Source organism: Marmota monax, unplaced genomic scaffold (genome assembly GCF_021218885.2).
Source record: "Marmota monax isolate L192 unplaced genomic scaffold, Marmota_monax_Labrador192_F-V1.1 WCK01_AAM20220418_F8-fsc00080, whole genome shotgun sequence".
Classification (NCBI taxonomy): Eukaryota; Metazoa; Chordata; class Mammalia; order Rodentia; family Sciuridae; genus Marmota; species Marmota monax.
The window spans coordinates 3700248-3716442 of record NW_026694750.1 but is presented as its reverse complement, the minus strand read 5'-3'; the positions used below and the strand labels follow the sequence as shown (position 1 = coordinate 3716442).

General features: G+C 46.8%; 2 protein-coding genes across 5 annotated transcripts; one reads left to right on the top strand and one right to left on the bottom strand.

Annotated features, from left to right (window-relative positions):
- Positions 1 to 429: 429 nt before the first annotated feature.
- Tnfrsf9 (TNF receptor superfamily member 9) lies at positions 430 to 16098 on the bottom strand. 4 transcript variants are annotated; one of them, XM_046424833.2, is made up of 8 exons: positions 15555 to 16098; positions 13998 to 14122; positions 13169 to 13276; positions 12665 to 12802; positions 12239 to 12305; positions 10433 to 10521; positions 9820 to 9954; positions 430 to 1953 (listed from the first exon to the last, which is right to left on the bottom strand). In XM_046424833.2, the coding sequence occupies exons 2-8, from the start codon at positions 14110 to 14112 to the stop codon at positions 1739 to 1741; spliced, it is 867 nt and encodes a 288-aa protein (XP_046280789.1). In that variant the 5' UTR covers positions 14113 to 14122; positions 15555 to 16098; the 3' UTR covers positions 430 to 1738. The 4 variants fall into 4 exon arrangements, with proteins under 4 accessions (XP_046280789.1, XP_046280788.1, XP_046280787.1 ...); XM_046424832.2 differs by having other exon boundaries at positions 431 to 1953; positions 13998 to 14153; positions 15555 to 16092; XM_046424831.2 differs by having other exon boundaries at positions 431 to 1953; positions 13998 to 14127; positions 15555 to 16091.
- On the top strand, positions 9690 to 12578 carry LOC124079329 (mucin-2-like). Its single transcript, XM_058572699.1, has 2 exons — positions 9690 to 9932; positions 10406 to 12578. The coding sequence occupies exon 2, from the start codon at positions 11091 to 11093 to the stop codon at positions 11370 to 11372; it is 282 nt and encodes a 93-aa protein (XP_058428682.1). The 5' UTR covers positions 9690 to 9932; positions 10406 to 11090; the 3' UTR covers positions 11373 to 12578.
- Positions 16099 to 16195: the final 97 nt, after the last annotated feature.

Here is a 16195-nt window from a genome sequence, read left to right as displayed (position 1 = left end):
AAAAAGCAAAGTGTTAGGTTTAAATGCCTTGATTGATAGCATGAAACAGTGTGTAAGAATCTGTCCTCCGAGTCCTTGGCTTCTCTCTTGCAAAAGGACTTCCTTATGACTTCTCTGTCCAGCACTTTCTGTCCTACCCTTCCCTTGGAAAACCCCAGTCAGGGCCTGTGGGCTTGGCCTCTGCTGGGCCCTTCTGGGAAAAGCAGACGTGTTCTGGATTTGGACCTGGACCCTGCAGGGAGAAGACCCCTCACCCAGAATGAGCAAGCCCCCCTCAGCCTCCTCTGGGCCCATTCCTCTCCCCCGCCCTCTGTCCCTGCCCCCAGTCAGCAGAGGACCCCAGAACCTCAGCCAGGCCTCCTGTCCCTCCTCCCAGCCCGGGGCCCCCACCCCGCATCTGCGCTTGTCCTCTGCTCTTAGCTGGAGGCCACACCCGCTTCCCCTGAGCGCTCCCGTCCTCTCAGGCAGCTGCCCCCTCCTTGCGCCTGGACCCCCCATAATATCTGCGTTCAGCCTTCTTCAAACCTCCCCGTTAAGAGAACCGAGGACTCCCTTCACTGGGTTGACCACATTCAGCAAATAAGAGTGCAGGGTGTGCGGTCACATCTGGATCTCAGATAGACACTTTGTAGTAGAAGCCTGTCCTCAGTGTCGCACAGGACGCACTTACACTGAGGAACGATTCCTTGTTCACCTGAAGCTCAGCTTTCACTGGTGACTGCACCCATCTGATGACCCTGCCTGAGACCCCACATGGTCCTGTCGTTCCCTCCCCATCTCTTTCACTCACAGCTTTTGAAAGGTATGAGGACACCCACTCTCACCACCCTGTCACCTCCCAGGGGGCTCCTTGTGGGCTTCTGGGTCACAGAAGTCTAGCTCTCCAGGCTGGCACTTCTCAGGCCCCTTCCAAGCCACCGCTTTGTGGCTGAAGCCAGTGCACACTCTGTGGTCACTGCTCCAGACTCTTCCCAGCCTTTGGCTGTCCTGTGGCCACACTCATCTGCTGGAGCCCAGAGACCCTGCCAGGGGCACTGGGATGCCGCTGCCGTCCCGGCCTGCCATGAGGTGCCCTCTGGCTCTGCTGTGGCTCACATGCCCTCCGCTGGGGAAACCCGAGTCCAGTGCTGCCGCTAGCCAGCTTCTCCTGACCCCCGTGCTCCCCCTCCAGGGCTCTGTGGCTCTGCTAAGGGTTCCTCTGTCCTCCCAGATGCCTGAACCAGAAACCAGGGTGTTGCCCCCAGCCCCCAGATGAGGCTTGCCCAGCTCCCACTCTGTCCTCAGGCTGCCGCCCCGCCCTGGGTTCCTGAGCAGCCTCCTCACCCGCTGCAGACCTGGTCTTGCCTCTAACTTCTTCCACTGCGGTAGGGAGCGTTCTGAAACGCCGGCCTGAGCCACCCCTTCTCCGGCTCCCCCGTGTCCACAGGGTGAGATCCAAGTTGCTCAGCTTGACTTAGAAAATCTGGATCCCCTCCCTCTCCAGCCGCCACTTCCTTCTTCTCTTCTCCGGCCCCAGCCCCAGCCTTCTCCCTCTTGCTTGGCCCTTGGCTCCTTCTGGGAGCCCCTGCCCAGCACGTCCTTTCCTCAGCCTCCCCAGGAAGCACTCCCTCCCCACCCTCTAGCCCGGAACAGCTGCCCCTCCAGGTACACAGGGCTGAGCGGCGGTACCACCTGGACCAGCCCATAAGCACAGGAGGGCAGCTTGCAGTCCTCTTCCTGGCACACAGTAGGTCCTCAGTTATGTTGTGTCCAGTGAAGAAACTCTGTTCCCCAATGCGGCTCTGCTCAGGTTGATGTTGCCTGGCCCCTTGTCAGGAAGTCCCTGTGCCTTTGTGTCTTCACACAGTTCCTGGGGCAGGGCAGACACCTCCATAGACACCAGTTCAAGGGAAGAATCATATTTTGTAGTCGGCTCCTTTGATGAATTGGTCAAAATCAGTTTCTTCCAAGAATCTGGAAAAGACACGTTGTTTAAAAGCCTTTAATTTATTTTAAAACCTTAATTTGAAATACAGTTCTGAATCAACACTGATATAAAACAGCATTCATTTTTATGTGACTGATTAGTCAAATATTGGGAGCAAAAGGAATCTCAAACTCCCCGTCTTTAACATACTTTGGCACTGAAGTCTAAGTTTCCATTGTTTACAAAGAGTGGCGCCTCATTTCCTTATTAGCCTTTATGATCTGATGTTGCAATAGTAACATAAAGTTTTAAGAATAAGCTGTCTTTTTTCTTTGAAGATGATAGAGTTATTCATTGATTTTTATTTCAGAGCCCTTTTTAAAAGCCCTTAGTGACCCCTTTCTGGCCCCGCCACACAGATCACACCAGCCTCCACTGCCGGCCCTCATGCGGCCTCAGCTACCCACGAATGGAAAGTCTGCCCGCACAGGCAGGAGGCACCCTGTACAGCCAGGCCCCCTCATATCTAGAGTTTCCATCAGAGTGATATCTTCCACTAAGAATAAAATCAAAATTTGTTTCAAAAATAACCTAGACTGGTTTGGGGGCACTTGAAAACTCTTTTAAACTTGTATATTCCTATGTTAATTTATTTTGATCATAGATATTTACATTTATTTCTATTAAGCCGAACAGTTGAGTTTCCCAAATTAATCCCCAAACAGGATCATTTTATCCTGTTTTGATTTTCCTTATTTGTTAACTATCATTTAGGGGAAAAGATGATTCACACTCCAAGTTCCTGTGTTTTTCATTTGTGACTTTTACACATTATACCAAAATATACTATGATAAAGAGATCACACGGCCCATGTAATAAGCAAAGTCCATCAGACAGGCAGAGCACACTGGGGATTTTTGGGTTTATTCTCTGGGACAAGTAGGAGTTGGTGGCGTCATTCTGAATGCCTTACATCAGAGGGGCATGACCGGTTCCTTCTGAACTTTCATGGTAAGCCACAGAGAATGAGATATCTTGTGCCCAAAGCCAAGGTAAAAACCATGTAGAATTTACAGAGTTGCTGGGCACCCGGCCCAGAGAGAAGGGCACTGCTGTTGTCCCAGCTCCTCGGGAGACTGAGGCAGGAAGAGAAGCATCACTTGAGCACAGGAGTTCAAAGCCATCCTGGGCAAGAGAACAAGACCCTATCTCAAAACACAGACAAATAAAACAAAAATGTGAAAAATAAATCAAATCATCTTCACAAACCAGGAATAAAAGGGAACTTCCTTATTTGATCAAGCATGTTTTACAAAAAAAAAAAAAAAAAGCCCCAAACTGAAAGTAGTATAAGAGAATAAAAATCATACTATCACATTGTATTTTAGCAGGAAGACAAGCATAAGAAAGAACTAGAAAAGGAAGAAAATAGTCAAGCATGGTGGTTCACACCCGTAATCTCAGCAACTTGGGAGGCTGAGGCAGAAGGATCGCAGATTCAAGGCCAGCCTCAGCAACTTAGCAAGACACTAATAATAAGGGTGTACATTAGTGGTAGAGCACCTAGTCCCACACACACCTAAAAGGAAGAAACTATTATTATCGTAGATAACATGATGGTGTAAACAGTCAAAATAATCTACTACACGTTATTAGAATTAATAGGAAAGTTTGGCAAAGAGGCTGTCTACAATGAAGATGAAGAGGCTCCCTTCACCCCTACAGTTCACAACAAGCAAAACCATTCTACCAGTGACAATAGAGCAAACCCCCAGAAATAAACTGAGTGGAAGATGCATGAAACATTTCTGGAGACATTGTTTAAAACTCTTCTGAAGGACACTAAAGCCTCATCGAGGTGGAGGACAGTAGTGTGACTCTTATGGATGGGAAGACCCAGCATGGGTACAGCACCTGCTGCGTCAGGTGCTCTTCTCAGCACCCGCGTCAATCACCTCCTCCTGGAGAAAATATTAGCCCTCCCTAGAATGATCTATCTATAGTGAAGTTTCCTTCAAGGGATGGGGTGCAGCTCAGGGGTAGAGCTCTTGTCAAGCCTGCAAGAGCCCCTGGGTTCCATCCCTGGCACAACCAAAAAGAAAAAAAAAAAAAAAGAGAAGTTTCAATGGAAATTTTTTGGAATTCAGTTTCTAAAATTTATAGAGAAGAATGAAGGGTTAAAAATAGCCTCAACATTCTTGAAGTAGAAAAAGGTGAAAGATATGTCCCATCAGATACCAAGACCATCACAAAGCCACTGAAATGAGACAGTGTGGCATCAGTGCAGGAAAACCAAAGTGACAGTGGGACATAACAGCCCAGCAGCAGGCCTGTGGCCAATGGACACTTGATGGAGGGCAGAGGTGGCCTGGCAGATCTGCAGGGCACAGATGGAGCACCGAGCGAATGGTCCCGTCATCCCTGATCCCACATGCACAAAAGTCAGTTCCTGACAGGTTGGACTACAACATGAAAGACGAAAGCTCTGGGACTGAGATGTGAACAGCTATCTTCTTTTTTCGGTTTCTCCCTCTTACTTTTTTTTTTAATTTTATTTTTTTTATTAGCTACACATGACATGACAATGATCTTGGCAATTCATACATTTGAATCATTGGGGTATAATTTCTCCATTTTTCTGATTGTACAGATTGCAGAATCACACTGGTCATAGAGTCACCTATATACACACAGCAATCATAATATCTATTCTGCTGCCTTCCTATCCCCCCTACTTCTCCCCTCCCTGTGAACAGCTATCTTTATGACATTATTTGAAAGAACTTCTTTGATCAGGCAGCAACAGCAACCAAATGTGAACCATATAAGAAAAGAAAGATAGCTTTAATCAAATTGAATGGAGAGCTTTGTTGCTTATTAGCAGAAAGTCAAAGAAAGATGCCATTAGAAAGAAAAAAAAATCACAAAGGAGATATTTATTATATATAACCGACCAGAGATTATTCTCTAGAATATATAAGAAAATTATGTGAATCAATAAGACAGACAACCAAATTTTAAAAAATAGACTAAAAGCATGAGTAAGCATTTCATTAAAAACTCAGCGGTATATAACCATGTGACAAAGTACCCATTAGTAATTGAAAAAATGCCAAAGAAAGCCACAGTGAAATGCCACTAAGTTGGCAGAACTCAGGTTGTTGATGGCACGGGTCAGGGAGGATCAGATCAGCAGGACACTCGATGACTCAGCCGTGTGAACTAGAGTATGTGGAGGACAAGGCTGCACCCTTGGAAGCACTTGCCCCTCCCTGTGTAAAGATCAGGATTTTCTGTCTGTCAATCCCTAGCTGAGCTGGTGACTACTCTAAAGGCTGGTTAGTGTCTAACCAACTAAAGATGAGTGAAAGTGACATGTATCCCTTTCCCTTAAGACGGCCCATGTTCTAAGAAGGAGCTCCCTGCACCCAAATCCTGGAGTGAAATAACATAAGACAGAGCCCCAGCCATCGTGGGCACGCAGTGACAATAAAAAAATGTACCTTTGTTCTTTGGTTGCAATCCATTAAGATTGGTGGTGGGGTGTCTTTTGTTACTTCTGCATAACCTAGCAGGTCCTAACTGTTACCGTCACTAGCTCATCAAGCTGAGCATTCACATGCCCTAAGATCCAGCAACTCCACCTTCAGGAAGTTTTCCTAGAGACACTGCTACCCAAAAGAACATTCATAGCAACATTGTTGGTGACTGCAAAGAACCTGAAACAGCCCAAACATAACTTGGCAGAGGATGGATTGGTAAATTGTGGTGTACCGTCTTTGCCAAATAAATGCACATGACAACACGCATAAGTCTTATAAATATAATTTGGAATGATTACAGCAACTCACAGAAGTCTCCATACAGCACAGCATCATTTTCATAAGGCTCAAAAACAAACACAGCTAAACAACAGTGTTAGGACACAAAATTAAGTAATAAGTGATTTTTTTGAAGCAAGAAAAAGATTCCAAATTTCCTAGAGAGGTTGCCTGGGAGTGGGCAGAAGATGAGGAGGGAAGTTGCATTCTGATGGATCCTCTGATCTTGACTTTGACCCTACAAAGGGTCAGATATCAAATTTTTAGACATTGTGGAACTCTACAGCCTCTGACACAAGTCGTGCAAAGGTGGTTTTTGACCAGGTGTGTGGATGTAGCTGGGTGCCCATAAAATTTTATTTATGGACTATGAAATCTGAGTTTCCAATAATTCTATGTGCCATGAGATATCACTCTTATTTTTAACCACTTAAGAATGCGAAAACTAGGGGCTGGGGATGTGGCTCAATTGGTAGGGTGCTCGCCTGGCATGCGTGCGGCCCGGGTTCGATCCTCAGCACCACATACAAACAAAGATGTTGTGTCTGCCAAAAACTAAAAAAATAAATATCAAAAAAAAAAAAAATTCTCTCTCTGTCTCTCTCCTCTCTCTAAAAAAAAAAAAAAGAATGCGAAAACTATCCTGAGCTCATAAGCCATACAAAGGCAAATGGTGGCCAGAGGAGGCCATGGGAGCTTGGTGCCCTGCACTAGTGCTTGGGCTGGGTTGAGTGCCCAGGGGCTCCTTTTTCCTTGAACTTCATGCTTTTCAGGCATGTCCCATTGATTAATGTAACGGCTCAGAGGGACAATGGCAAAAGGTGAGGGTATGAAGAGGACCCCAGTCCAGGCAAAAATATTTAAATTCTGTGATGTCTCCTTCGACCCCAAACTCAGGGGCTCTCAGCATTCTTGCTGACAGTGGAGGACATCATTGTGTTAATGAGGGGACTAATGGAAAATCTGGTAGGGAATATTTACTGCTTATTCTATGGCTTATGGTCATATGTCACTTAGCACACACACAAAAACCTGCATTGGTTTTGATGGTAATTTTGGCTGGACCACTGCCCATGTGATTGAATTGAAATCTCTGTTTCTGTTTGTTTGTTTGTTTGTGGGGCTGGGGATTGAACCCAGGTCCTTACACATGCTCAGCACTGAGCTCCATCCCCAGCCCCTGATGGGATTGACTTGAAACTATCATTTTTTCTATGGGTTTCAAAAGCCTAGCCCAGTCCTGTTAAGTAGCATCCTACTTCACCACCAACACTGCCCCATGCTTCTGTTAAGAGTGGAACATTTGTAAAGGCCAACTCATTAGCATTAGAGAAGACTCATCAGGGGCAATGCTGGGTGCTTTCTAGTGTGACACTTTTCAATCTAAAAGGACATGACAGTGAGATCACTCAATTTCTCTGGCTTCTTTCTGGGTGAGTTCTGACAGCTCTTGGGATTTCACTTCACAGTTCACATCCTCCTTCTTCTTCTTCTGGAAACCGGCAACTACAGGCGTCTTCCTCTTGGGCAGTTTGTACTGGTTTAATAAATGCTAGAAAATGATGTAAAAGACACTTATGTTTGTGGTCTAAATCACATAATGCTTATTTTCCACAAATCACAGTTGTAGAACATTTCTAAGCAGCAAATATTCTCAGCTTTAACTTCAGCTGACTTATTTCAGAGTAACGGTGAGTATGAGCTTTTCCTGGAGATTATTGAAGACTCATTTCCTTTTCCCAAATATTTTATTGGTCTTTTCAAACTATTTTCTTTATTTTCTGCAATAAGTAAAAAAAGTCCTATGCGTGAGTGACTGTAAGCATAAAATATCAGCCATCTCCCAGGCACAGCTCTAGTTTAAATTTAGCAGTATATACTTTAGTTGTGGGGTTACTTGTTTAGATATTAGACAATTTCTCTTGAATGAAATCATGTGCTGACTACTTTAAAGACATCTCCACCACTTCCATCCAATAGTAACCAAAAAACGGACCTGTGCCCGGCTTCTGGATCGCCTTCTGCAAGTTCCCTTGAAGTGTTTGTGTTACTGCTGAGAAACTTTCAAATCCTAAACAGGTATTTCCCGAGACCTGACAAGGCTCAAGGCCTATCCCAATTTCACATGCTTGGTACTCTTAAAAAAAAAAAAAAACAGACAACAACACTGTCCCTAAAAGGCAACAAAAACTGTCAAGACCTTCAGAAATGCCAGGGAGTTGTCTTTTGAAATTGTATCAAAGATTAACTCAAAAATGGCGCTGGAGATCCACTTCAGGCTGGTGTGGGGGGACATGATTTTCCATAGCCTTGCTACTGAATCCCGCAGAAAACTCTGGACTTACATATAAAACAAACATGAGATGATACTGGAAGGTGGAAAGAAGCGGGGGGGGGGGGGGGGAAGGGCCAAGAATCTCAGAGCCTCGAGGAACAACCCGCCAATGAGTTTTGTGGGTTTTCTTTCTGCCTGAGATACCCCGCGGGGAACCCAGAAGCCAACTCCGGTATCCCAGTGGGCGTGGTCCCATTAAGGCTCCAATTCCAAATACTTCTGAAAAGTATCTTATAAAGAACTCTGCTGTCCCTTTGGGTGGGGGTGGGGACAGTCCTTTAAGGTGTGGGTGATAGCTGAGAGCTGTAGACCAAGAAAGAGCGAGCTTCAGAGTCGGAAGAAAACCATCTGCAGCTCACACGCTGACAGCAGAGATCCTGTGATCTACCAGGAAAGCACGGGCAGCCCTGGGAGAGGTCGGCCCTCACGAAAGAGGAACGCCAGTGGCCCAGCACCGAGGAGGCCGGCCTCAGGGTGGTCGGGGAAATGCAAATCAGAACCACAAGGAGAAGCGAAACGCGTGCTTAGGTACAGGATGGTTTCCCGCCCGCACTGCAGACAGCCCCGTCCGCCCGTGTCAGGGTGGGCAAGAGCTGACGGTGAGTCAACGGGGGGGGGGGACTTAAAAGACCTGAAATTGAGTGAAAACCGCCAGCCACGCGCACCCGCAGCCGCCCCTGCAGGGAAGGGCAGGGGAGCAGCCTCCCGGGCCTCTGCAGGGCGGGGCGCGAGCCCGCGAGCCCAGCTGGGGCTGGCGTGGGCGGCTGTGAGCCGAGGGCTGCGGACCCACGGCTTCCTCCGGGGAGCCAGGCCTTCTATTTATAGACCAGGTTAGAGTTTCTCCCCCAGCAGTTTGTTAACCTTGACGTTGATGCGTTTCCTAGATGCTCCCCGCGGCACAAAGGCTTTGGACCCTAAGAGTCTTTAGGTAAGACTGAAACTTCTAAGTAGGTGCCCTCGGAGTGCTCCTTCCATCCATGAACCCCTCGAGTTAAATCTAGCCTGTGGTCACTCATCGGTCCTCCGTGAAGACCAAGCACTGGTTGCCCCATCCATGAACCGTAAACTTAATTATAAACACAGCAGCATTTGCTTAGTGGGTGCTGACCCTGTGCTGGACACCAGCTGAGTTCTTTATAGAAATAGTCCCTTATTTTGACACCACATTTAAAAAAAATAATAACAACAAATAAAATAAAGTTATTTTAAAAAATAGTCCCTTATTTAACGGATTAACAAATGGAATTTACTACTGAAATTTTCATTTAATCTAGATTGGTGTTATTATAATCCACTTAGTTAAAGCCACTTTAACCACCGCCACCCCCAGCTCTCCCTGCCTTCCCCACTGAAGTTAAGGCCATTCTCTCCCAGAGGGGCGGCTCTTTCCTGATCCCCCCCACGGCCAGGGCGCCGCAGGCACAGCTGCTCACCCCCCCAAGACTGCAGCCTTCTTACCCGGCTTTTTCCTAGGGTCCTGCGACATCAGCTGCCAGGCTTTCTCTTGGGGCTGGGTCATTCTTTGTCGGGCATTCACCTGGCACTGTGAGCCCTCAGCAGAACCCTGGCCCCCCACTCCAACGGCCCCTCCCCACCATCAGCTTGCGGAAGGTCCCCTTGGGGATGGCGTTGTCCCTGCTGATAACCACTGTGCTGATCTAACCGCCTTTTTATAACTTTAAAAATCCCCTTTTCCTTCCTAGTAAAAAGCCTGGCCCCGGAGCGCTCGTGTCAAATACTGTTCGGTGGGCCTTACGTTGTTTGAATATATACAGGAACTTCTTCCTGCTCCACTTGACCATGGAGAGCCGGAGCACGAGGAAGATCAGCAGGAACACCACGGCGGCCGAGGTCAGCGCCAGGAAGAAGGTGAGGACCTGCGCAGAGCGCCCTTGGCAAGGAGCAGAGGAGAGGTGAGGGCGGGCAGCGGGGGGCAGGTGCGCGCCAAGCCCGGGAGAAGCCTTGGCCACCCCAACCTGCGCGCTTAGTAAACCCAGTGACTCTGCAAGAGCCAACACTGGGCCATCTTCCTGGAGGCCGGCAGAAGTTAAGCAGCGTGGCCTTTCCAGCAGGGAGGAAACTGGGGCTTGTGCCCCCTACTTGGTGCTCACAAAGGGGCAGCACTGGTTTGGGATGAGTCCCAGCAGGCATGCGTACTAACATGTCTCTCAGACGGAAACATGCCTGAGAACAGCAGATGGATCCCAAGGCAGGTGGAAGGCCCCTGCGGGTGCCTGTAGGGTGGCATTGGAGACCTCACAACACTGGGGGGCTTTCCACAGAAACGGGATAGACACCATACATTCACCTGGTTTTAACACAACTGTCCTGCACCCTCACAGGGACAGGCAAGGTCACGGAGCAGTTACCTGGAGAGATGTCGGGCAGAGCAGGTCCACAGACCACATCGCTGTCCTTCGTCCCCTTCTCACGTACTGATTTTCCATCCAGTGAACAGCTTAGACAGTTCAAGGAAAAGAGTTCAGATGATTAATCTAGTTACGGAGGACTCCAATTAAAACTTTGATACTCGTCACCCACTGAAGTGGACTTGTCATGGAGGTGGGGCTGTGTGCAGGAAAAAGTTCCACTTGACCATTTGGCTTCCGTCAGCTTTCACTCAGCTTTCGAGGATGCACGAAGTTCACCCCACTCCACTTACGAACTGGGTTTTTCTTCCCAAGCTAGCGATCCATGCCAGGCTCCCTCTGTTCAGTGACAGCACACTTCAGGCTGCTGTGCTTGCTTGGCCTCTCCCCTTCCCCACCCACACACTTATTACTCATAGTCACACATCGTGGGCACACATGAAGGGTCAGAGAAGGTTAGGACTCCCAGCATTTGCTTCAGACTCGCAAGGTCTGAGCCTGGACCTGCCACTTTACAGAATGACTCTGAGCAAGTTATGATGTCTTTCTGAGCCCCAGTTTTGTCATCTTCAAAGTAAGGATAGTATATGCTCGCAGGACTGTTACGAAAAGCAAATGGATGAATGACACGCTTCTGCCTGCCTGACACACTCAATAAATGGTAGCTAGCATCACCACCACCATCATCATCACCATCACCATCACCAACACCATCACCATCACCAACACCATCACCATCACCATCATCATCATCATCTCCATCACCACCATCATCATCACCATCACCATCACCAACACCATCACCATCACCAACACCATCACCATCACCATCATCATCATCATCTCCATCACCACCACCATCATCATCACCATCACCATCACCATCACACCATCACTATCATCATCACCACCACAATCATCATCACCATCATCACTATAATCATCAACACAACCATCACCATCATCACCATCATCATTGATCTGTTTTTCCCTCCTCTTAAGCTATCCCCAATCCACCCATCCTCCAGAGCCCAGTTCAATCCGCTTTTCCATACACATGTAAATATTCTGATCAATTTGTGTTAAAAGACCTTAAAAAAAGACATTCTAATCTGTTACCAATCAGCACATTTGTAAAATACAATAAAAATGTAACTGCAAAATTATAATTAAAATGATTTTCTAGTGAGAAAATCAAATGGAAAAAAGAAAGGCATATAGAAGGTGAGGCCCAGGTATTTGTTATCAGAGACCACAGGCCGCGTTGCTTTGCCAGTTTCAGGTCTCTTGAGTGTCCTCTCCTGGCCCCTGTGGCTGCTGTCCTAGGCACACAAACTGCCTGTGAAGGCAGTCTCAGTGGCCCTGGGCCAGATCCCAGGGTCCACAGTTACATTCTTCCATGTGCTATTGGCTGCTGTACCCCCTGTTGTGGCCCGTGGGGGACATTCTGGAGGGGAAGAAGCACACTTTGCCCTTCTGTATCCGTCTCAGTGCTGGTACTGACCCCCTGAGGTGGGCGATCGGTGCAGAAGGTAAGAGACAGCAAAGAGATTGGAAGAAAGCAGAGGAGACCAGGCAAGGCAGAGGGTGGCTGAGTTCCCCTGGTGAATCTGATCTCAACGCTCCAGGGATTGTTTCTGGAAGAATGCCCACTGTGTGTCAAGTCACGGCGCTGTCACGGTGTTCCTATCAGCACATCACTGTAGGTCTACACTCCAAAGGGGTAAATAGTTTCAAGGACAATAGTCCTGTCTTTCAAACACTTAACACAGACACTATTGTGTAAGTAAGTGAAATTATACATACTTTGTCCAGGGTCTACAGACACCACCTTCCTGATCGTTGAATGTCCCAGGACTACAGTCTTTACAACCTTGAAGAAAGATTGAAGCATTTTATCATTTCATAACCCTCCTTTGCACTGGCAAAGTCATTAACTTAGCATAACCTTGCACTGTTTTACAGTTCTTGAAACAGAACCCTGAGATCACCAATTGTACGTAGGGTATTGCATTTATCTAAAATGTGTAAAAAGGCATGGTTCTGACTATTAGCAAATGTCCTGATTTCAAATCATTTCTATTTATGGGAAAAAGTATATATCATTTTATTAATTAAAACATGGTGTTGATATCATGAACTTGAATATCATCACATGTTACTTTTAAGTTTCTGCATGATACACTTGCTCCACGTGACAAACTGGAATAGACACAGGAGGAGCAAACCTACCGTCTGCTGTCAGTTCCTGGCCTGGTTTACAATCTGGGTCACACATGGCACATCCTGCCCCCAAGCAGTGGAATCCTGAGATGCAGTCACACTCTGTGTCGCTGGTGAAGGAGCACGGCTTCTTGACCCTGTGGTAACCTGCAAGGTCCCAGGCCCCACTTGACCTCCACATCCAGGAAGCAAATTCATGTTCTTCAGCAAAAATCATGCCCCCGCTCCTCCCCACGTTCCCAATAGCACGTCTACTCTTGAACCTCCATAAAGACACTTTTGCACTTCGCTAATTGAAAGTTTCCCTCTTGTCAAGTGAACATTTCCTTTAAGATTTAAAAAGCCCCATAAGTAATAGCTTCTACACTAAGTACTTTTATTCGACCTGCCCACTGACTGAGGATTCCATGCCTTTGATACTTGACATATTAGATAGAGATCGAATAGAAAGTGGGGAACAAGAGTCTGCCCCCAGCCCGTCCCCCAGATGAAGGATGCACCTTTAACACACACCTTCACACTTCGTGCATATGTTGCAGGCTCTCTGTCCGCCTGTGCTGGAATAGCTGTTGGAAGGACAGGGAATGCAAGTCTGATTCTTGCTTTTTCCACAGAAAGTACCTAAAAGGCAGATAACAAATGTACGTGTTCAGCAATGAACAGTCACCACCCAAAGCATTATAAAGTTCACAAGAAAGTTAGGATTAAAGTATTGTTTGTCTTCTAGACATCTCAGTGATAGACATTATTTTGTTTATTGACTTTTAAAGATTATATATTGGCAAGATTTCCCTTAGCATAATCACAGAGTTAGAGAAAAATACAAATATTGTAACAAAGGAATCAATACAAGGAAAATACTTGCCTTTGTCTATTGAACAAGAAAGAATGATTTCTCATGATTGATCCAGGAGATCAATATGACTGCATCCAGGAGAAGATTAATGTCCTTCATAGGTCCACTAGGATTTGAATACATTTGACTTTTCACACTCTGCCAAGCCGACTAGCAACGGCTTACTCTCTGCTGTGGCCCAGGCTGAGCACAGGATCTTGTGCACAAACTAGCATGATGTGAGGTCCTGCCACACCATGCACTGTTCTACCCTATCTCTGCAGCCCCGCTCCAATGCAGGAGACAGATCCGTAGTCCCCAGATGACAAGGTCAAGACACAGAGTTAAATAAGAGGGCTGTGCTCACTCATCAGGTGTGTAGCATCCAATAGACATATGTAAGTGCATGAATACAAGGTCATTAAAAGGAGCCAGCCCTCACTGCCAGGCTAACTGAATCATGTTTTCAACAGGACACATCAACACACATGGGAATTTGGTACTTACCAGCTGGACAGATGCCACAAAGATCTTGCACTGATCTCGTTCTCTCAAAATTCATGACCAACAGCACAGTTGCCACCACGTTGTAATAGCCATTCCTCATGATGGAATCCTGCATGGAGCTGATGCTATGCTAGCATAGTAAATTCCAAAAGAATTCTGATGGAATGAGCCAGTCACACCAATGTCACTGTGTGAGATGTAACAAATCCCAAGGACAGGGGGCTTTCTTCTTCCAGAATAATCTTTATTTCAACCACTACTTATACCATTTCACAGGACTACAACTCAGGGTACTTTAGGAGCAACTAATAATGGAATATTATGGAAAAGTAGCAAATTCATAGACTTCTACAATAAGAAGTGTGACTAAACACAGCTTTGTGCATGTTTGCCAAAGAGTGAAATTTTCAACCTGTTCCACAAAAACTATGGCAAAAGCTCGCGGGACTCTCACAGATACAAGCATCAGCACCCAGATTTCAAAGCCAGTTAGTTGCTGCCTTGTGCAGAGCGGTCATTTGAACCATGGTCTGACTCCCTCAGGGCTGAGTAGCTGCCTGTGCAAAGGGGGTGGTCAATGTGGCCCAGTTGCTATGAGGACGCTGGCCAGAGGAGGCTACTGCAAAGGCACACAGTGTTATTAGTCGAGATCTTGAGCCTTGGGCACCAGCTCCCAGGGACAGAGAAGTCTAAGCATAACAAGATGACCCTGATGTCTCACCAGTCCTGCATCCCTCAGATTGCCTGCTTTGCTGAACTTTCCCACAAATAACTTTTTTTGAAAAAGTACCTTTATTTTATTTATTTATTTTTATGTGATGCTGAGGACAAACTCAGGGCCTTGCATGTGCTAATCGAGCACTCTACCGCTGAGCCCCAACCCCAGCCCCACAAATAACCTTTTTGATGAAACTTGTATAATAATGTGCTGAGCTAGCTCTGGGTCCGTCCTCCCTCATCAGCTTCCTCTATCTGTGAGTCTGTCTGTCTTTTCTTCATCCCCCATTGCCCCCATATGGTTCTGAATTGACCCAGGCACTGCCTCAGAGACAGAGTCCTCACAGAGAGTGGCACCTGTCAGTTGCATTCAACAAGAAGATACTTCAATTACTGTTCCTTCTTTGAGCATCTAATTGTTAATTTCATATATATATATATATATATATATATATATATATTGATGGATCTTTATTTTATTCATTTATTTATATGTGGTGCTGAGAATCGAACCCAGTACCTCCCACATGCCAGGCAAGTGCTCTCCACTGAGCTACCACCGGAGCCCTAATTGCTAACATTTTAAAGACCTCTCTTCTCAAGTCATCATCACATTTTCTTAAACCTAGGCATGAAAACTTGCCTATTGTGGAACTTGAAGCTTGTATAGTATCAACGCTAAGGAGTAAAGACAACTCTTCCTTTTTAAAATCTTTATATAGTTGGCTGTGGAATAGAAGGTATTCTAAATCAAAAGGGGAAAGATCTAGATATGTACAAGGAGAACCGTTTCCACCCTTACCCCGTCCTGGGTCCTCTGTCTAACCCCAGTGAACCTACCTTGTGATCTCAGAGGAGCAGAGAACTTTCCACTCTTGGGTACGGCAGCCAAGTGCTGCAGCTTGGGAGGACTGCAGGTCAAACAACAGGGTGACTCAGCCAGGCGGAGCTTCTTGGGAAGTCCCCACCACAGCTCCGATAGGGCTCATTTGTGTGCTGACCTCAAAATCCCCAGAGCCCCTGTCCCTTCTTGACTATGGCACTTCAGACCATTTCTTGGAAGTGGCTTCTACTGCTAGGACATTTCCCAAATGACTTTAGGAAAAGGATCTTGCCACTTAAAGCAGTGACTTATGTCAAAGCTTTCAGTGTGTCCTTAAAGTAGTCAAGATGGGAGGGATGAAACCGACTTCTGAAGACAGGGTTTTGCTCCACGCAGGACCTTGACTCCCTACTAGGGTGCTGCTCTGGCCATTGCCGGGTGTGCAGCTGGTGCAGTGGCACAGACCCGAGCCTTGGGGAGCCTGCGCAGTCCTGCAGGGCCGGTGGAGCGGGTATTACCCCTGTTATCATTGGGCAGCATCATACAAAAGAGAGCGCTGTCCGTCAGGCTGTCAGCAGGACAGGCAGCCGTTGTTAGAGCCGGGGCTACCGGCTCCGTTTTCCTGTGCTCCTCCTGTGTGACTGGGGAGGAAGGAGGG